This window comes from Rhea pennata, chromosome 11 (assembly GCF_028389875.1).
Source record: "Rhea pennata isolate bPtePen1 chromosome 11, bPtePen1.pri, whole genome shotgun sequence".
Classification (NCBI taxonomy): Eukaryota; Metazoa; Chordata; class Aves; order Rheiformes; family Rheidae; genus Rhea; species Rhea pennata.
This window is the reverse complement of record NC_084673.1, coordinates 867893-889240: the sequence shown is the minus strand read 5'-3', so window position 1 is coordinate 889240 and position 21348 is coordinate 867893. Positions and strand designations below refer to the sequence as shown.

General features: G+C 46.5%; 2 protein-coding genes across 5 annotated transcripts in view; one reads left to right on the top strand and one right to left on the bottom strand.

Annotated features, from left to right (window-relative positions):
• Positions 1–556: 556 nt before the first annotated feature.
• On the bottom strand, positions 557–7276 carry YIPF6 (Yip1 domain family member 6; the record flags this gene model as incomplete). Its single annotated transcript, XM_062585022.1, has 7 exons — positions 557–2173; positions 2824–2981; positions 3078–3203; positions 5335–5377; positions 5798–5876; positions 6409–6537; positions 7181–7276. Coding segments are annotated over 7 exons (750 nt in total), but the record flags the coding sequence as incomplete, so codon positions are not given.
• Positions 7277–10758: 3482 nt separating this feature from the next.
• Positions 10759–21348, top strand: part of OPHN1 (oligophrenin 1) — an 88424-nt gene continuing 77834 nt past the window's right edge. For all 4 annotated transcript variants that reach the window (XR_009959567.1, XM_062584559.1, XM_062584560.1 and 1 more), the window contains exon 1: positions 10759–10951. Coding sequence is in view for 3 of the 4 variants with exons in the window: in XM_062584559.1 (XP_062440543.1) it covers positions 10798–10951 (154 nt within the window). In the remaining variant the exon portion in view is untranslated. The remainder of the gene's footprint in view (positions 10952–21348) is intronic.

Genomic DNA, 21348 nt, shown 5'->3' with positions numbered 1-21348 from the left:
GGCACTTACAGAGGCAGGGTTCAGTTCTTGTACTGCAGCAGAAAAGAAGAATTTGGCTCAAAGAATCCAACTGTATTAGCAAACAGCTTTTCTATCCTCCTTTTTCCCTTGACTATTTCTTTTCAGCTTCATGAAGTTAAATGAATGTTTAGATGAACTGACAACTGCACACTTAAATTCACATTCCGTACTAGTAATAATTTATGCAAGTTCAAAAATTCCCCATTTCCATTTTATATCTAAGTATATGAAAGGCTACAGCTCCTCTTGCAGCAGCGAAGAACAGATACATCTCAAGGTGTAAGGACAGCAGCTAAACCAGCTTTCAGCTTCACACACTCACTGATAACAACTGTTTGACATTAAACAATGGTCCCTGCAGAGAATAACTCTTTTTTTCCTTTCCTTCTTCTTCTCACTCCCAGAAATGTAAAATGTACTTTTAAATCTACACATTTAGCAATTTTCATCCCAGCTAAAGCATCTGTAGCGTTTACAGCAGAAACTGCACTTTTATATTTAAATACAAATCAAACATATTTACATCTCAACAGGATCCACTTAATTTCAGGTCTATTTGCACTACAACAAGAGAAAGGAAATACGATGCTCATTTTCAGAAAAAGTGACATTTTAACAGCAGCTTTTTCACCTTCAGATATTCCAAAGCTCTTTCCTTGTATTGCTTAGTGAAAATAATAGGTGAGAAATAACTTCTGCACAGTCTTTAAAGAATAGCTCTCCAGGTCTCAATTTCTAGGTTTGAACACAAACAGCACACATGTACACGGTTTTCCAGGCGGGTTACATAGGTGTACCTACAGTGTCACAGAAGAAAGCTTCCTCTCATTTTATAAAAAGTATTAGACAAAAAGTTCATAGTAAAGTTTCTTATTTCTCTCTAGAGAGAAGAAACAATTTGAAAATTGTATAATTTATGTGAAACACTGTCCATGTTTTAAAAAAAGTCACATATAAGTAGTTAAGACCAGAATTTATATCCTACTTCATAGCAGCCACTACCTTCAAACTAACTTATTTTCTGTCTGCAAGTCTGTTTTTAAAACTTCTGGGCTTAAGTTCTTGTTTGGTATGTTACCATCCAAAGATGTCATGTTTCAAAACCTAAACTCACTTCACAAAAAAAAAAAAAAAAAACTTTTTGTATACATACTACTTTATACTCTCCAGATGCTCAATTTTCCATTGTAAATATGCAGAGCAATAGCTATGCCCCTGTTGCAGAACAGTCTTGAGTGCTCCTCTAGGACTTTGACTCTCTAATCTAGGGTCACAAGAAAAAATCTGCAACTATCCAGTGTAAACACACTCCCTTCTCAGAAGACATATAGACCAGTTAGTTTAACTACAGTGTTCAAGGCATTTGGTTAAAACACTATCTTGACCTGTGAAGTGGCTGAAACATAAATATACAATACATTAATATAAGCAAAGGCAGTTCCCTTCTGCCTAGCTCCAGTTAAGTGCAAAATGGACCCAACTTACTCTTTAGTAAAATCCGATCTCAAAGTTTATGGTCCTATGATGCACTTAATATACATCCCACCATTCTATACATGAATGAAGAAAAAAGAACAGGAGTCAAACACACATCTTACCCACCCCAACACATAACAGCAATTAAGTTATATTATTTCATAAGGCATATTCGTCTTCAGTGAGAATCCAAGCACAAGCAAGAATTCTGTTAAGTCATGTGATCCTATAACTTCATCTTCACCTATGAAACTTCAAGAAGTTTCAAGGTCTCCCCCTTCTATTCTTCAGGCAGAACAGTCCCCTGTCATAGTGGGTATTTTTTATTTAAAACTTAACTACAGAACAGGGTGAAATAAAAATCTCAGTAGCTGGATTTCTGTATCTTTCAAGAAGAGGGACAAATGACCAATTTTGCAGTTCTCAGGCTTTATCCCATAACCTGTCTTTTTTTAATAGCTATCTATACATATATATAAATTAGAGATAAAGCCACGATTAACCTGCAGCATTCATGAAAACCTTCAGTCTGTATTACAGTCTCTTTTGATCTGATGTCACTGAGGTGTAAAGGTGAGAATCATCCAGCTGATAACAAAGTAGAAGAGGAAGATGGGGTAAACAACAAGAGCTTTGCGGTTTGGAGGCTGACTGTCTGCCAGGAAAGCCGTAGATGCTGATGACAAAGAAAACGAAAAATACTTGAAATGTGAACAACACAAAACTTGAAATATACAATTCACTACAGATCTTAACAATTTTAAATTAGCATCTGCATTACAATACTAAGTTTAAAGACAAAAAATAAAATTGAGTAATCCATTGCTCAGTTCCAATGGTCTCTAATGACCAGTTAAAACTTCCTTTATCATATAGGAAGATAAATGCTAACTGACACTAACAAGGTTAAAATTTACAAATTAAGAACAAGAAATAATGCAAATGTACCTGTATCAACCTAGTGTTTTCTAATGGTATTTATAATACAGATTATGGAATAAGATCATCACTAGGTTCACACAGAGTTGAATATTAAATTACTGTCTTTCCTCCAAGGGCAATTTGCATATGACCCTCCCCCCTTGAAAAAAGAAAAATGAAAGAGAGGAAGAAAGAAAGAAAAACAAAAATCAGTGAAAGCAGAGGCTGAATCTCTGCCAATGCAAGCACTGGAAGAACTATTTCTACAATACTTTGCCAACCTAGGAAACAGTCTTTCAACAACATCATCCTCTGGCTTTATATAGCAGAATGCATGCAGATCTACCTCTAATCATCACACTACTCAATGCACATCACAGTGTTACAATGCTAATAGGTACTTACCTAACGTTGACCAGCCAAACATAGCTAGTACTACAATAAGACGTACAATGAAGCTGACAGTCCCAGAACCTGCTAGCAGTACCAGCCTGCACACCAGCATCGCAACTGTCAGGGGCAGGACACAGTAACCCAGCACACACAGGCTCTGAAAAAAAGAACTAGAAACAAGCAACAAGAAAAAAAAGTCAAACCAAAGCACCGCAAAAGTTCCATGAACTAAATAATTTTAACTGCTACTATAAACCAGCACTCACATAGTTCCTCCAAGTAGCTTTGAGTTTAGTGTGATAACAACTGCACCGAACCAGATGATGACAAAGACCTCAGCAAACTGGGGCCCTCCATCTTCTTTGCTATCTGCTGATCCACCCTGAAGCATCCTGTTGAAGGTAATAGAAACAAAAAGTCAACTACAGCTGATGACTGGGTTTTTGCAGACTAAGAATAGGTGACAGAATAGGAATCTGATATATTGATTCCCAGGTAAGTTGCCAAACAGTTATTTTTCATCCGTTTTCTAATTTTTGGTAGCATCTTCTATTTTGCATAGAAAAGAAAAAAATGTTTTTGCTCAATTGAGGGCATTTCAGTCCACTTGTTTTTGTGGACTCTAAAGGAATATAAAGGAGAATAAAATCAGAGACAACAGGCTAGACAATAAAAACTAAGTACAAAGATTGATAAACTCTCAAAGCCGCCAGTACACTGCATAATAAAACACGTAAACCTTACAGAAAGCTTAACATAACCCCAGGTTATATGCAGCATGTATAACCTATAAAAGTGAGCATGTGCTGATTTGAAGATTTAAATTACATTGTACACTGCAGATACTGCTACAGCATTTTGCTAGATGTTTTTTGTTATGTTGAGTATGTATGCAGGATGCAGATTTATTGACAGATGTAATAACATTTGCTAGATGAACTGGCATAGCTGAAGTACTAAACATGCTTTTAACCATGCCAACTTGACAGCACATCCTTTCACAGCTTAGCAAAAACCAGCCTTGAGAGGCTAATTCCCTTTTGCTTCCCCTGTAATCAGGGGGAAGACAGAGGGGCTGACAGGCAGACACACCTCTTCAGAGGTGCTATTCAGAATGCCTTAAATGACTCCTTCGGCTGGTCTCAGACTTTCCTCTTCTTCGGGAGGGTAACAAACTTTGCAAGAAGTACAAGAAATAGCAGTAAAAACTTTGGACCTCATTCATTTATGAATATGCTATCACTTAAGCATTGGGAAAAAAGAGAAAAAAAAACTTTTGTACCTATTTATTAATCCCACAAAATATATTTTTTTCCAAGTGCAATGACAATAGTTCCATGTGTCACTCAAACTCCTCCACTCTCCATCCTGAGCAAAACTACTGCACTGAAAAATTTATTTTAAACCGTTCCCCAATGTTCAGTTTCTCCATATGTGAAGAAAGAATTCAAGGTATTGAAGAGGAATCTCCCTTGCATGCTTCCAGGCTTTGCCCCCCCTCCCCCCCCCCCAAAAACACACACACACTTCTTTCCCTCCCAGGTCCTTACCATCTCTGTAAACATTTCGCATATAAAAATTGTAAACAACAGGAAGAACTTAAAGCTCAATGCAAAGAAAGAAGGAAAAGAGCAATGTGTACCTTTTTAAAAATATATTTCTCCTAAGGCAAAGTAAATATTTACTCTTATGTTTTAAGATCTGAACATACCCTACATCTTTTCTCTCTGGATGATGCAAGAGCTAAGTAAGCAGATAAGCTTACCTGAGTTAATTCAAATTTTGAAATTTTTATGATTGCAAAAGTATCAGACAAATGGTTTTGCTTTTTTTTCCCTGAACATTGCATATGAAGCATAAAACATTTCATTTGAATACAGTAAGGAACAAATATTGGAATACGATGTCCAATCTGTAGCTCTTTAGGAGTTCACATGCACCTCCCATGTGCAAGTTAAACCTCATGCTGGGCAGACACCAACACAGCCTCACTGCACAGAGGCCAGTGGGTAACCTGAACCTCTGCTGCAGCTGCAGTGACAGCACATGTACTGAGATCCTGCCCTATCCTCCTACACATCTGCCCAGCAACCCCAGGGTCACAGTCACCTTCCACCTATGAACTACTCCAACAGCCTCTCTTCTTACATCAGTTTCCCAGGGTACCTGGTACCTACACTGCAGCTCCTAGTTAAATGAACGCTTTGGTACACAGCTCAGGATCAAGGAAGTTGGCCAAATGTGTTAGAATCAATAACAACACGAATCAGGAAAGCTTTCAATAAAGTCATTCCTAACATAGAGGATTAAGAAGAGTTCACCCTTAAATTCTTATATTTAAAGGAGGAAGGTCTTATTGGGATTTAAGTATCAGAAATGCATTTTGTAAGAAGATCTGTTTGTAGAAGATCAGACATGCATCAGAAAAATTTAACTTCAACACATGCAATCAGAAACCTTTAAATTCTCATTTCCCCAATGTAAAAGACTATAAAACCAAATCCACCCACTGCAGGTACTTACAGTGCAAGTGAGACACAAAGCACCAAGGGCCCCCAAAGATCCCCTGTAGGTAAAGTGGAAAAAAAATATATATATATATATAATGACATCATAGAATGACATTCAGTTGTATTTTCCTTGGAGTGAAAAAAGCATCCTTTTCCAACTCCTGATACATCATTTTCCATACTAAACTTCCTTATAATTTTCTTATTTAGCATCTTACATCATATTCTGTATATAGTATATATATTAATTTATTCACAACCTGCTAACATTTAAAGGCTGTTCTATATATTGATACATGTCCCCTTTTAAAAGATCCTCAATAGTCCAATTTTTCATTATTCATCACTCCAAAACAACAGAAAGAACATAAAACGGACACTTGATTTCCCATTCTAGTGAATTCTTCCTTTTCAACACATGCAAAGCCTATAGACAATAAACGCTTTCAAGATTATGAAAATCTTCTAATACATACAGTCTCTAAGAAGTGCACTGCTCTTTTTTGGATACATGACATGCACAAATTTCTTCCCAACAGCCTTTAAATCTCTCATCTGAAATAAAGGAGAGGCAGTTTTAATATATCACTTAATTAAAAAAAAAAAAAACAAACACAGATCACACCTTAAAACAAACCAGAAAGAAGTGATGCAGTATCAACTTTAAATCAAGATAGGATCTAACCCCAAATTTTCCATAGCATCCCCTGCAGCAAACAATGCCTGCATTTTCTACACTCCTTAAAAACCACAATAATACACTATCCTTTAATAACACCTAATTAAGAACAATAACTTGTTTGCTCCTCTGGGAAAAGAAAAATCACCAAGAAAAATCCTAGTAAGGCAGTTTTCTCCCAAGCACCATCTAAGACATCTACATCTGCAATCATTTTCAGATCACAGAGAAACCTGGGGTTTGTAATTTAGATCTTTTTTTATTCACAAGAATTTGTTTTTCAATGGCACCCCTCCAAAAAAAGTAAAAGTCAAGGGAAAAAAAAGACAATTTTTATGTAACATTTAGCACATAAGATCAGTAAAACACATGTGTTACTACAGATACATGCAAAGAATACAAACTCACAATGGTATCCCTAACGGGTTCATCCAGAGTGGAGTAGTCTTCATCAGGAGAGTGAGATCCAACAGGAACAGTAATTTCCCCTTCCACTGGAATATCTTCAGATATTGACACATCTGAGAGACCTGCAAACTAAATGTTTATGAAATCCTTAAAAAAAAAAACAGCTCATACTTACTTCAGGTGTTTTTCAATGGCATTTAAGATAAAAACGACTGGTCAGAATTATAAGATACAACATTTCAACATCAAGCTGAACAACAGAGCCCAGCCACAGTCTGGCTCACAGTCTAAAACAGCGTTCTGTAACATGCAAACCGTTTCTGTTTTCTTCAGCAACTCCTGTGTCTTTGCAACTTGGCCTTCCCTCATTTATTTAGATAGCAATAACTGAGGGAAACTGGAGAGCTTGCACGTGTGTTACCGTAACAGAATTAATGCAATGCCAGAGAGTTGTACAACAACAGCGACACGTCGAAAACACCTGGCACCTTCACGGCCTCCAAGGGAAACCACTCAACGAGGAGCTGCACGCATTCGCCCTCGCAGCACAAGCCGACACTGTGCGGCGCCGCTTTCCTCCAGCCGAGCCCCGGCGTGAACGGAGAGCAGCCGGGCCGCTCGGGGACGGCGGAGCCTCCGGGGGAGCGAGCCCCTGCCGCGGGCCCAGGCGCCGCCTCCGCTCTGCACCCTCTCCTCTCCCCGGCCCGGCCCCAGGCCTTGCCCCCCACCCCCGCCGGAGCCCGGAGGGCCCGGCCCGGCCCGCGGCGCTCACCAGCGGCTTCGCGGCCCCGCCAGCCCCAGCCGCGGCCCCGCTCCCCTCCGCCACCGCCGCCGCCATCTTGGCCCCGCCGCCGCGGCCGCCGTCCGGGCGACGTGGAGACGGGGGCCGACGTCATCAGCAAGCGCGCGGCGCGTCACCGACGCGCAGAGCGTCCATGGCAACGCGCGGGCACCGCCCCGGCGGGGGGGGGAGGGCCCAGGCCGCCGCCGCCGCCGCCGCCGCTCCGGTCCGGTCAGGTCCGGGGCGGGCTGCGGCGGCCCCGCGGCGCCTCCCTGCGCCGCCCCGGCCGGGGGGCCCAGGGGGGCGGTGCCGCCGCCGCCGCTCCGCTCCGCTCCGGTCCGCTCCGGGGCGGGCTGCGGCGGCCCCGCGGCGCCTCCCTGCGCCGCCCCGGCCGGGGGCCCAGGGGGGCGGTGCCGCCGCCGCCGCCATTCCAGTCCGCTCCGCTCCGGTCCGCTCCGCGGCTCCTCCCTGCGCCGCCCCGGCCGGGGGCCCATGGGGGCGGTGCCGCCGCCGCCGCCATTCCAGTCCGCTCCGCTCCGCTCCGCGGCGGGCTGCGGCGGCCCCGCGGCGCCTCCCTGCGCCGCCCCGGGCGCCCCGGCTCCGCAGCGCCCCCCGCCGGCGGCCGGCAGCGCGGGGCAGCGCGCGGAGAGGCGCGAGGCTACGTGGCGGGGCCCGGGAGCCGCTGCGGCCTCGCTGGGCCTCCGCGCCCGGAGCAGCAGGACGAGCCGCCGCCGCGGCGTCACTGCGGGCGGGCGGCGGCCCCAGGCCGCCCTCCGCTCCCGCAGTAATGCTGTGGAACCGAGCGGCGTGTGCTGAGCAGGAAGCGGGCAGAAGCTGACACGGCAGCCCGCAGCGAGGCTGGAGGAGCCCGAGGCCCCGGCGGTTTGAAGGCAAAGCAGGAGCGCGAGGCCCGGCACCGGGGCGGCTCCGCGCGCGCCGTCCCCGTGCGCCGTTGCGGCGGGGAGCCCGCTGCGGCGCGGCGGGGGCTGCGCGGCTTGGCGCTGCTGGGACGCGCACGGTTCCTGCGGCGCCAGCCCTCGAGTTCCCCAGGCGCCCTGGCTGCAGCTCCGCCGTGTGCTGTGCCAGCTGCGCCCTCGGGTAGCACGGCCGCAGCGGAGGGTGCGCCCGCTGAGACCAGGCACCGCGTTAACGAAGTGCGCCGTGCAACCACAGGCTGAGTCACTTGTCAATACCTTTCTTCTGGGAATCCTGCCATTTTTCAGGGCTGTTCTTCAAACCCTTGTTTCCTCAATTCTGTGGGAAATGATAGGAAGAAACTTCAGAAGTTAAGCTATATTGCCTCCAGCTCTAAACCATCTTCTGCAGATACTGCATCATCAATCATGTTGGACAAGCAACATAATAGCTGAAGAACTGAAAATGAGAAGGGTAGCCCAGGCCGTCAGTTCATTAGTTTTCATAAACCAGACCCCACCCTCACTCTGATCACTAGGCGATCGTGGCTAGCTCTGAGCCTAATTGTTCAGCTGAAAGGCAAGAAGACACTGGTTAATTGGGGAATAGCCCCACCTCCAGCTTGGTAAGCAGGACAATTTGTAAAAGTCTCCTAAACATCTCACTCTGGTTTTCCCACCCGTAATCCTGGCCTCTCCCAACACTTCCAGGTCAACCAGAGGATGGAGAAAGATACTGCGCACGACCAAAGCAAGAGGAGCCCTCATCCCAGGCCTTGCAGTGGATTACCTACAGAAGTCCCCTGGGTGCTGTAGTTCTTGGTTTTCCCAGTGCCAGCCGAACCTCCATCTTACACAAGCCTCAGCTATCTCTTGCAGGTGTGCTTCTTTCAGGTCGTTTAAAAGAGTTTTTCTATTGCTATTATAGGGCATGACTAATCTTTGCATAGCTATGATAAAAGGCCACAGCAGGGAGCAAAACTCAGATACATGAGGCAAAAATACATGTGACTAAGTTTCTTGGGAACAACCTGCACTATTCCATTCCCTTTTCGGAAATGGAAGTTGATTTAGGTTACAGCAACATGCTATTTTCCATTTCATGTTTTTCCAGCTTGACCAAATCCTGCAGTTTCAAATACTATTTCTTCATCTCCAGCCAAACTGATAGCAGCTATATTTGATTCTGAGTTCAAAAGGGAATTTTCTTGTAGAGCCAAAGATTATTAAAGTTACTGTGCAGAAAGTTGATTTTGGAGATGTCTGCTGCACTGGAAGGGTTGGAGATGATGTTTTTCTTTACTAAAATTAATCCTTGGGAATAAGTGTTTTTGAGAAATCAATTATTTTGATTTTATTTTCTGCTATGTGGAGCACACCAATGATTACAAAACCCGAGCCACCGACACTGTGCTTTCAATTTGCTTCCTTGGGCTTCTCTTGAGTTTAACTTTCTGAAAAAAAACCCTTCCACATTTGATCTGAAAGTTTTTGTTCCTGACTGTAGCTGGCAGAATTCAGGCCAAAACCCAGGCTTTGCTAGACTGTTTCCATGTGTTGAAATGAAGCCACCCTTGGGGCTGCTCGTTCGCAGCCAGGGCTGGGAGGAGGAGGGGGCAGGCCGCCCCAGGCCCTGCAGAGGGGTTCGGACGCGGACTGAGGGGTGGGGGCTCGCCCGGCCTGGCCGCGGGCACCGCTGGGGGCGGCCCAGGCCTGAGGGCGGCCGCGGGGTGGTCTTGGGTACCTTGTGGAGAGAAAGCGGCGGTAATTACTGTGGAAAGGTGAGTGATGACAGAGGGCAGCAGAGCAGGCGACAACCTTAATGACTTGATTGTTATCACATTAATGTACTGAGTCTCAGGCTCCACAGCAACTCTTATTAAACACGCAAAAATGCAACACATCTGCGAGCTTTGTAGTGATAAATAAATAAAAATTGCCTTTTCATGACCTCTGAGAGCATTTTAAAGCGATCTGTTATCTACTAATACACTTTATGTAATAAAACCTTTAAGAAAGTCTCTTTCAGAAACTCTGTTTTTGCCTAAAAAAGACAAAATTAAATATATGTATTTTTAAATTTCTACGTTAAGCCTGAATTACAGGCCCCGGGGAGAAACGCGGCGGCTGTAAAAGGGGAGGCAGGGAAGCGGCCCGCGAGCGGTGCCCGCCGGCGGCGGGGCCGAGCTGCCGGCGGCGCGGGCTGCCGCGAAGGACGGCGGCGGCGGGCGGCCTGCTCCCGCCCGCCCCGGCCAGCCGCGTCCCCCGCGCCGGGCGGAGCCGCCGCGCTCGGCGGAGGCGGCGCGCCGCGGGCGGGACGACACCGTCCCCGTCCGCGCCCGCGCCCGCGCAGCGGCCCCCGAGCGGGCCGGCCCGCAGCGCGCCGCGGCTCGCCCGGCCGAGCACGGCGGGGCCGCGGTTGCCGGGCGACGGCGGCGCGGCTGCCGGGCGCGGGGGCGGCGGCGGCGGCGGCGGCGGGGGCGGGGCCGCGCCGGGCCGGGCCGCCCCGGCTGGGCGCGGCGGGAGGGAGGGGCCGCGCCGAACCGCGCCGAACCGGACCGGCCGGGGGCGGGCGCGGCGCGGGGCCCCGCGGCGGCAGCGCGCCATAACCCGCCCCGCCGCAGCCCGCTGCGCTCCGCTCCGCGCCGCGCCGCCGCTGCCGGCCCGAGCCGCGGCGCCCGGGGCCGCGGCGCCATGGGGCACCCGCCGCTGGAGTTCAGCGACTGCTACCTGGACAGCCCCGACTTCCGCGAGCGGCTCAAGTGCTACGAGCAGGAGCTGGAGCGCACCAACAAGTTCATCAAGGAGGTCATCAAGGACGGCAACGCGCTCATCGCCGCCATCCGCGGTGAGGGCCGGGGGCGGCGGTGGCGGGGCCGGGGGCGGCGGTGGCGGGGCCGGGGCGGCGGGGCCGGGGCTGGGGCCGGGGCCGGGGCCGGGGCCGGTGCGGCCGCCCGCGCCCCGCCGCCGCCGCCGCCGCCGCGAACAATGGCGCGGGGGAGCAGCGGGCCGCTCCGCCGCCCCGGCCCCGGCCGCCCCTCGGGACGCGGCGGCCCGGCGGGCTTGCGGCGCGGGGCGGCCGCCTGCGGGCCGTGTCCGCGGGCGGTGGCCGCCGTGGGCGCCGTGGGCGCGGGCGGGGGGACCGCGCGCGGCAGGTGCCGCCGGCGGGAGCGCGGGTGCGGGACGGGCCCTGCCGCGGGCGCAGTCGTTTGCGGGGCGCTGCGCGCTGCCGCGCGGGCTGCCCCGGGCCGGTCCCGGCGGCCTGGGCTCTGCGAGGGGCAGCGGAGCGGGGCCGGCCGGCGCGGCGCGCACCCCTCCTCCCGCGGGGAGGCAGGAGCTCCCAGTCCAGAAACGCTCTTCAGCCCTCCAGTTAAACATACGTGTTTCTGCCTATTGACCAGATCTGCCGGTTAAATGCGAAGGGACTCGCTGGTTTGGAAGTACCGACTGAGACCGTCAGGTCTTTCTGGACTGGATTCTGCTGTCCCCTGAGGCTGCGCAGCCCCGTGCGGTTTAACAGTTCACCAAACTGCCGCTCTTTCCTAAGAGCTGCAGATACTCCTTCCCTGTGTCACTTCTTGTATCTTTTCAACTTTTACACATGTACCTTAAAATATGGTCAAAAACGTTAGCTAGCACACTAGTGATAAGTGCTATGATTGCATCAGCCTAAGCAAAGACAAAAAAAAATGTTGTGCAGGGTCTAATCATTTACGCTAGTTTTGTTGGCAGCTGGTTGATTTAGATGGTATTAATGGGTTTAGCTTCTTTGTTGCCGAAGCCAATGACTGGAATAGCCTCATCTGGATGACTGTAATGACGAAAACTAATATGAATGAAATGGTAGGCACCACATACCTCCAAGATGTGAATAGTCTACAAAAAGATGAAAAATTCTGCCAAGTCTAGCCAAAAAAAAAAAGGCAAAAGAGATTTTAACAAGCTCCCTTCTTAACATAAATGCTTTCTCTTTATTCATCACTTTGGTCAAAACCATTTCCCTTTTCTAATCAGTATGAATTCTCGTGTAAGCGCTGCAAATACAGGAGGTAATGGGATTTTGCTGGCTCAGCAGACCTTTCCTAGAAAAACTAGCTGGCAAAGGAGGAAGGGAAGAAGTAACCAGAAATTGCGTAAACTTCCAAAAGCACAGATAACTCCCCAGGAAGCTACGGAAACACAGAGTATCTTGTCTGCAGTGAAGGGTTTTCCTTGTGTTTTGTTTAAGACCAGGGCTGTCAGCACCCTCTTGTAGGAACCAACGAAAACGGAGCCTGATGGGCTGAGCGCTTCCTCTGGCAGCCGAGGTCTGGAGCTGTGCGGGGCAGCGTGCGCCTTGCCAGCGTGCCCACCAGCGAGTCCTCGGGGTGCTGACCGGCTCGGGCACCACGCTGCCTCCCGGGTCCCGTTGGCGCTCCCCAAAGTGGCCATTATGCCCCTGCACGAGGTAGCTCTTGATTCAGTTCTTGTGGGTGTACTCAGTCTGTTTTTGTCGTTGAAGAACCTAAAACTCTAGGCCTTCCTCTCCAACTCCTATTCATACCGGAATGTAGATAGGAAATTGGGACAACTATCTATCTAGTTGCCTAAATACCTTTAATTTACATCATCTAGGTGGCCCTGCACCATCACTGGTACAGCAACAGCTGATGAATCATTTCTGTGGCTCAGCAGTGTTGTGGGATGTGCCTGAAGCAGCTGAGAAGTGAAGGTGATGGGGGCTTTACCAGGAGAGGGAATTTCCTTGAGTGCGAACCATTCGTTATGGTGATTGTCTGTTTAGATCTTGTCTGTTATCTAGCAGCTCAAAGTTGTAAAGTCTCATCTTGGAATAATCATTAACAGTCACCATGGGCTCACAGTTTGTAATTGCTGTAGATGCAATGGGTTTTCTCTTGTCTATAATCGACAAAACAACTTGAGAATATAGAAGAGGAAGTGATAGTATGGGGTTCAGATAAAAGGGAGAGCACGCTCGCGAGAGGAACGCGGTGGTGCGGGTGACTCGACTGCTGAGGCCGCCCCGGCCGCGCTGGGCCAGACCTCTGATCCGCAGGTGCGGTCTTGCACATTCATCTTCTTGGTGGGTGAGGCACCCTGGCAAAAATCAGCACAGGCAGCAGGACTTCAGACTTAACTCTCAGCCGTGAAACCACTGAGCCTGGGCCTGTCTTCTTGTGCCGTGGAAATTAGAAGTGTTCTTGTTCATTTCCACAGTATCAGCTAACCCTTGTCAAGGCAAAAGTCAGAAAAGTGAGGGGTTGGATAGGCTTTTGCAAGTGGTCTTTTGCTTGTGCCATGTGGCAGTTACCTCTGCTGAAATTTCCCTTGTGTCCTTTCAGAATAATCCCCCATTTCAGAGCCTGCCTGATACATCCTGTCTGGAATATTCCTGAAATGCCTCTTGGAGCATGTTGGGGGATAGAGTTAATTGCCAAGCAAGGCCACAGGTATCTGGGCGGTTTTGAACTGTCCCTATGGAAAACTACCTGGTCAAGCTGGATCAGTGTAAAGCTGGAGGAAAAGTTGTGGAACAAGAGCTCCCTGCTTTGAACTGCTCGCACTGAATAATGCTCCTGATTCAGCTCGGCTACTGCATTGCAGGGGCGCAGCTTTACCAGGGTAAAATCAGCTGCTCGGGCTCCAGCACCGCCCGGCGTCAACACAAAATTTGCTAGCTGTGCTGGTAGGAAGGTTGGGCTGGAACTGGAAAATCCAGTGTAATGATGCAGTGATTTCATAGAAAAATTGGGATATTCTGACGTTATTTCCTTTTATATTAGTGAGCAGTGTAAATCTTGCAAACCCAAAGTTAGCCAGCATTAGCTAAATAGCATAGTTCTGTAACTAGTCTTTTTGTGATTCTCCACTGCCTTTTATCATTTATCTTGTGCAAATGTTTAGAAAGCTTTCTGGACACACGGTAGAGAACTCTCCAATTCAGGAGCCTGGGTATAAATAACAACAGAAGGGGGAAGACTGTAGAGAATCCTAGAGTATCCTTCCTGGACTTATCAAAATTTTGTTTAATACTCTCAAGTTCTTGGCATTTTGAACTACTGAAATGTGTGGAAGGTTAACATTGAAGAGTTTGCTGAATAGGTACACTAATGTAAGTAGATACTAACATTTTTGAGGAGCAGGTATAAATGGGAGAATAGTGCCTTCTGACTTTAGTCTATTGTGGTGAAGCTCAGTCCTTGACTGGTTACTTTGGTTTTATGCTAAAACATAATTCGTCTCTAAAAGTAGATACGTATAATGCATTCCTCAGCCAAATTGTGGCATTTAGTAACTTTGGTAGATGCAGATGTTTAAAAAATATACAAGTAGACATGCTGTATTTTGGTGTTTAAACCTTTGGCTCCAGGATACTGATTCACTGTACTGAGTATAGTATTCTGGTGGCTTTATATTTTTCTATATTGGCTATGTGTTTGTTGATCTGTAATTGAGTAACAAATAAACTGAAACATAAGGTTTAAAGCAAATCAATTTAATTCCCTGTTTGTGCACAGACTGTAGAAATGCCAAGCACCTGCTTTCTCAAAATGACAGACTGTTCAGCCTGATACAGTGGTGGGAAACTGCAGAAGGCTTGGATGCAACACAGTACATCTAGAAATAAATACATGTAGCCTTTTAATTTATGCAAGCACAGCATATTTGTGCAACTACCAACAAAAGAAGTGCAGTTCCTTATTAAGGGGAAATAGGATCTGCTAGGCTTCTACGTGATCTACCATAAACAAATACCAGGTTTAGACTTAAAAACCTGAACTACCCTGAAGTTGTCTTTTATTTTCCATTTGTCAAACAGTGATAATAATAATAAAATTGTAAAGCATGACTTTATATACATAAAGTTTATGCAACTATCGGTTCATGTGTTGGGTGAAACCTTGTCGTTTTGAGTTAGAAGTCCATGATGCAAAGTATATATATGTTGTTTTTTCTCTGATAGTGTTTTTTCAAATGTCCAGACAGTTGAAGTGGTCCAGACCTGCCTTTTAGCCAGTAACATCTTGAGAGAATTCTAGCAGAATCTCTGGAGAGTTGGTTTTTTTTTAAGACAAGAAAATCCCCCTTGGTAGCAGCACAAGCAAGGCACTTGGTGTTTAGTAAGTACCATTTCAATGACTTCCATTTGGAGATTTTTGGATGTGCTTTCAGCTTTTTATAGCCTGTTTACCAGTAGACCAGTTCACCATTATCTATTTGTAGTAGTTTAATGTGTGGATTTGACTGCCTTTTTTTTTTTTTTTTTTTTTTAAGAAAGTCATGCAAGTAAATAGAATTGTAAATGGATAATACTGAATGCTGCCATTAACACTGGCCTGGCTGGTGAGTGTGCCGTTTTAGTTCAAATGGATTGCTTGTTTTACAAATACACACACTCCTTTTCATTTCCCAGTTTTAAGACTGACTGCTACATTATACTCGTTAAAATGGCTGTAGGATGTAAAAGTGCCTCTCATGTCAATACAGTTAGCAGTGAATCATTGTGAATTTGTGATCCTGCCTGTAGTGTGTTGCAATGAGCAGCATTTCAGCTGCATATTTACTTGAGACTTGTTGACTCGCTTCTATATCCCTGTCTTGAGACTTTTTGTGATTTGAGTCTTCCCTGTCAGAATTTCTTTAGATCTTGACAACTTTTAGTTTAATTCAATCCCTTAAATAATTTCCATGTGTGGCATGCAGGGCACATGCCCAGGATTTTCTCTAGGACGTGAGTAATGGGCCAGAAGGGAGAGAAGGCTCAGGGAGATTCGACTTGTCGTTTCCCACAGATTATCCTAGAGAGGAGGAGGGGGAGGAGAAGGCCTCTGACCGGAGATGTGCTGGAGGTTATCCCTGTCGGAGATTCGGTCTTTGACGCTAGCCGGGAGCTCGCTTGGGGCTGTTCTCGTCAGCCCGGCTGGAGCAGAAGTGCCGCCTCTGCAGGCGGCTGCTCCTGCGCTTCCTGGTGCTGCAGCAGGTACGCAAGGGGAGCCCACAATGAGGCGAGCTTTGGCCAGAAACCTTCTGCTTCCAAGCTGCATGAACTCTTCTCCGGGATCCTCATTGCAGTCTTGTGCAACTCAGGAGAAGGACGTGCGCCCCTTGTGCTGCTGCGCGCTCGGAGCGAGGGAAGAGGCCGTGTGGGAACAGTGCGGTGGCAAACCCTGACGGAGACAGTTTCTCACTTGGGTGTTCCCTTTCACGGCATGCATCCGTGGGGTTAGATCTGGCTTGGAGTGTTAGTTTAGTTGTGGGTTTTCTTGGCTTGAGGTCGGTGGAGGACAGCTTGATAAATTGAACCTGAGAGCAGCTAAACAGGTTGATGAATGCAAATTTCAGCTTCCTTTCACTTTCCTAATGAGGAGCAGAATCCCACCACTTCCCTTCTCATCTTGTACCTGTTTCTTCAGTCTGTCCCTTGAAGGAGAGACTGCAAACTTCTAAAAGAGTCTGCAAGGGTAAATGCTTTCCAAGGGTATCGGCGCTCTTCCCTTGTTTGGAGGCCAACACTGGAAACCCTTCTTGGAAAAATCCTGCCTTACTTGGCTCAACTTGCGTGTGTGAAGGCAGAGCGAGGAGGAACTCCCGTGTTGGTTAAGGGTGGTTTGATGATTTTGTAGCGAGTGTTACTTGTAATGGAGGGAGCTGCACTAAAAGATTGCTGTCAGCAGCATTCGTGACTTGTGACTTTTCTGAAGTGCTTCTGTTGGAGGAGGATCGTTTGGGTGCTAGAGAAGATCCTTGCTTCAGTGCTTTGCTTGAAGCACAGTATGGCTGTTAACTAAATACAAAGTGTTCTTAGGTGCTAAGTGTCTTAAAATCCTGTTGCTTTTCAAGAGATTAAGAGAAATTGATTATTTTCCCCTACTGACTCTGAAATGTTACCAGCTGAAGGAAGTAAAATACGGTTGGAAAAACTTGGTCTTGAGAACTGTGCAAGCCCTTGTGTCGCGATTTGGCTTGTTGTGCTCTTACGGCCACATTGCTGCCTTTGAAAGTGGTGTTTTCCTCTGGCTGCCTGAAGGGGGAAAAAAAGTTCCTTGACTATGCATAGGACAGCATAAGATGACTAAGTATAAAATCGAGCCCAGTGAGAAATAAAACTGACAAAAGCAAGGAAAAGTATTGTTAATTTGTAGTTGTTAATTTGGGCTTAAAAATCCATGATAGCAAGTAAGTTATTTTGGGACAGAAATATGAGATATTTTTGTTGTAAAGTTGGCTGTATCCTTTCTTTTTAGTGCCAAAAGTATTCAGAATCACTAGAAGTGCCAAATTACAATTTTAGTTCTATATATATTGTACTGACATCACCAAAATATACTTGCAGCCTGACTCTGATTAAGGAAAGGAAAAGAGACTTAGAGGTTAAATTTGCTTCCCTGCCGAGTCCTCCCCCTCTCCCCTCACAAATCCGCAGTTTGGGTAGTCTGCCAGCTCAGCCGCACAGCCGTATGGCCGTGTTTTCATCTGCTGCTCAATTGTTCTTTCTCTCTGTAAGTCAACAGTGTTCTCGAGCTGCTTTATTTAGCCCTGAAAAGTGCGATACCTTTGCCTCTCGGCTGCGAGCGCACGGGAAGATCTGCAGAACGTCTGGGAAGCCTGCAGGCGCTCGGGACCTTCGGGAGGCTCTTCGCAGCCGCGTTCAGCGTCGCCGCGTGGCACGAGGGCCCCGTGCCTGGCCTTGCAAGGCCCGGGAGCGAGGCGCTGGGCAGTGCCGGGCAGCGCTTGTCGGTGGTGGCTTCCCTCGTTGTACTAGTCCCGGTTCTGCGTGATGCCCTCCAGGCCTGGGGAGCTCAGAAAGGAAGAGCCCAGACTGGAGGAGGCGCTGGGTGGGTCAGGGCGCCCATGAAGCGTTTGGACCATGTCTGCATTTCAAAATGATGTTCTGGAGTAAGTCGCGTGGAAGGAAAGCTTAGGTCGCAGTGCCTTAATCTTACCTCCGCTGAGGGGATTCGCCAGTTATGATATCTGACAGGGCTGAGGTGTAATCCTTGCCCATCTTAGAAAGGCAAAAGAACGCGTGTTCAGGTTGCCTATATTATAGCACCACATTCAATATCTATCTTGTAGTGCTGGTCACTAATACCTAACGGACAAACTTCATCTTTTTGAAGTCTTATACTTTCTCTAAACTCACAGATCAAAAGGAAAAAAAAAAATCTAGTCCTGTTTGTACATGTCTCCAGGCTGAGATATTTCTGTTATTGCAGAATTTTCCGTATCAAGAGATTGTTCGTGAAACTGGGATGCAGTATCCGTAAATGCATTCTGACTCGGACAGGTTAGACACACAAGCATGTAGCCATATGGCAAGTCTGGCACGTACCAGCTCACCCGTAATGACTCTGTAGGCACATTAATAACCTAACCCAAAAGGTAAGGTAATTTTAATTTTCGTAGCCCTTGGTAAAAGCAGACTGGGCTAATATTTCTTATCCTTGATTGGGTAAGAGTTTCACACAGGCAGTTATCATGGATCAGCCAGTGGGCAGTAACTTGTTTGTGTTTCTAAGCTCTCAGCCCCATGCTGCAGTGGCCTTTGTATTAGCATTATGTAGACAAAATTTGAAGCAGACAGCATATTTCAGTCAATAAACAAGTATCAGGAAGTAGATGACTGTGGCATCGTAGTCATTATAAGAATGGTGTATTTATATTATTTTCTCTCTCTGGCTCAGTATTTTGATTTTTTTTCTTAATCTGCTTGCTGTGTTCTTCTGTATGTGGGATAATGCAAAAACATCTATTTTTTCAAGTGATCTTCTCTTGCAGTTATATATCAAATTTTAAGTTGATGTTCTTTACTAATTTGAGTGTTGCAGTGGTGTAAACTATCTTTTGAATCTGAAAGAGTTTTGGGTTCTCATGCAAATGTTGCATATGCAGTTTAGAACTTTATTCCTGTAGTCCTTGAAGTTTTGTGAATTGCTTCTGGATTTGTGTGTCAGTTAACCAGCCTTTCTGCGCAGCTCAGATCTTATCCTGGAAAGAAAACGTTCCAATAGCACGTTTGGTGGTGTCTGTATCTGCAGGGGTTAAAAAAAAGAGAGAGAATCTATAGCGAGGAGGACCAGATGAACTTTTCTTCCTAGAATGCAGTTACTTACAAGGAAAATTCTGCTTTCATGTGCATCCCCCATAACTCAGGTGCAGAAGAGAATCAGATTATTAGTGCTGTACATGGAAGTTTGCTTGTCAAACTGGGGAGCTGTGCAGTTGTCTGCATGGCCAGATCTGCTCTCCACAGATTTCTAAGCTGTTGTCAGAGATGGTGTTTGAGGATTTAATGCTTTTGAATGTAAGCTCAGTGTCAACAAAATCTAATATTGTAATGAGATTAAGGCAGACCTGGACTGACCTGCCCTGGTTCCTGCCAAGACCACATGTGCTATTTCGTGAAAATTCTGTAGAGACAAAGGCTTGACTGTATAGCATTAAGATTTGTGGCTGTTACTACAGTTTAGATCCAGATACCTAAACAAAACTTAAATTTCTGTAGAAATGGGAGAAGGAATGAGGTCTGTCACACACTTGCCTTTTTCACTGCTGGTGCACTAAATGCTGGAGTTCTCCATGCAAACATTAGTTCTGCACCCCCCAACAGAATTTGGCATCTAGGTACTTCCATTAAAAATATTCTGTCCTACAGCGACAGCTTAGCTGTGAGCTGGCATACTGTATATTAGTGAAGATGTGCATAGAAGGCTTCCATGTGGATACACAGGGGCCTTCTGTCTCATGAAAAGCCACTCAATAAATTACTCGGTATACTTAAGGAATCTAGTATCCAAATAAGAGTTATATAAAAGCTCCTCTGATACCACTGGTTAAAGCAAGTGTGAAGAAACTACTCTTCTTTCCAAGATCATTAGTACAGCTAGTACTAAATTGATCTGACTTAAAAATTGATCCATTTATTTTGTTTTTTCCTGTGATGCTGTCCTTGCACTTTGCTGATCTCGTGCCTGATGCAGTAGTTGGTGCATGAGCCTTGACTTTAACGGATGCAGGATCAGACCATCTACCAACAGGCATAGCTCTTAAAACAAAGAATTGGCACTGGCTAGGTATGATCAACTGAATAAGGTCTCAGTGGCCTCATTGGCTTGGCCAGTTTGCCATTCCCGCATTTGGAGAAGGCATTCTCCATTACGCCAGCTTAGTGATGTGTTAACAGGAAAAAATAGCTTGTTTGCTGTTTTGCCAGAATCTTTTTTTCGGTTGGAAAGCACCACAGGGAACCTGAGCTTCGAGTTATGGACAGAACAAGGGACTCTCTGAACTGTCCTACCCAAAGAGTTGGTTGACGAGTTCAGCCAAATAACAACCCTCTGCCTCTCCTCTAGTCCCAGAAGGTTTCACAGAAAATAAACACACACAAATCTACTGTTCATCACCCAAAACACTTTCCCTCTGAAGCATTATGAAAGTCTCTTGCTTCTCCGTGGATCTTGTTTTCTACCTGTGCTAGCAGCACTGAAATGTCTTGAGATGACCCTCAGGAGGGAATGGCTCACTGCTATAGGGAAACTTCCCTCCTTTTTCCTAAAGCATGTTATGTTATAGCAGTTAGTGTTAAGCTGTTTCTGGACTTCAGCAGAGGAAAAATGACTTACTGGAAAATATGCTGCTCTCCTCTAGCAATAGTATCTCCTTGTATTCGTCCATTCCTTGCTGATCTTCTCCATCCTCACTGGGAATTTCATCCAGTAATGGCACCAGGCTGGCAAGATGCTTGCTTAAGTGTGCAACAACTTGCTTGCTGTGAGCCTTTGTCCTAATTATTATAGGAAGATTTTCAAAACTGCTTTTTTTACCCTAACTGCTCAGCCCTATTTGTCTGAAAAGATAACAAACCTATGTCCAGATTAAGAACAGTCAGTTGCTTTAAAAAATGTTATTTAGACCACTTCCTAGGCCTAAACCAATTACACTCTGCAAACATAAGGTGCGGAGCACGTGCTAATTCTGCCAGGATCCTTTGCAAAAAAGAAGTATATGGTAATAGGATGAAAACTTGTTAAGGACTTGAAGAGGCCCATGGGTGCTTGAGTATTGCTATGCTACAGCACTAGGGAATGTGATTTACACCATCCTATTACAAAGCTGATAACAGGAACACCTGGAAGCTCTTAGCTCAAAGACCTTGATAGTTCCTTGCTCTAGGAGATTGGCTCTGTGTGTGTATGTGCATGTGCCCATATGTGGGAGAGACCACAGTATTCTGCAGTAATGGTA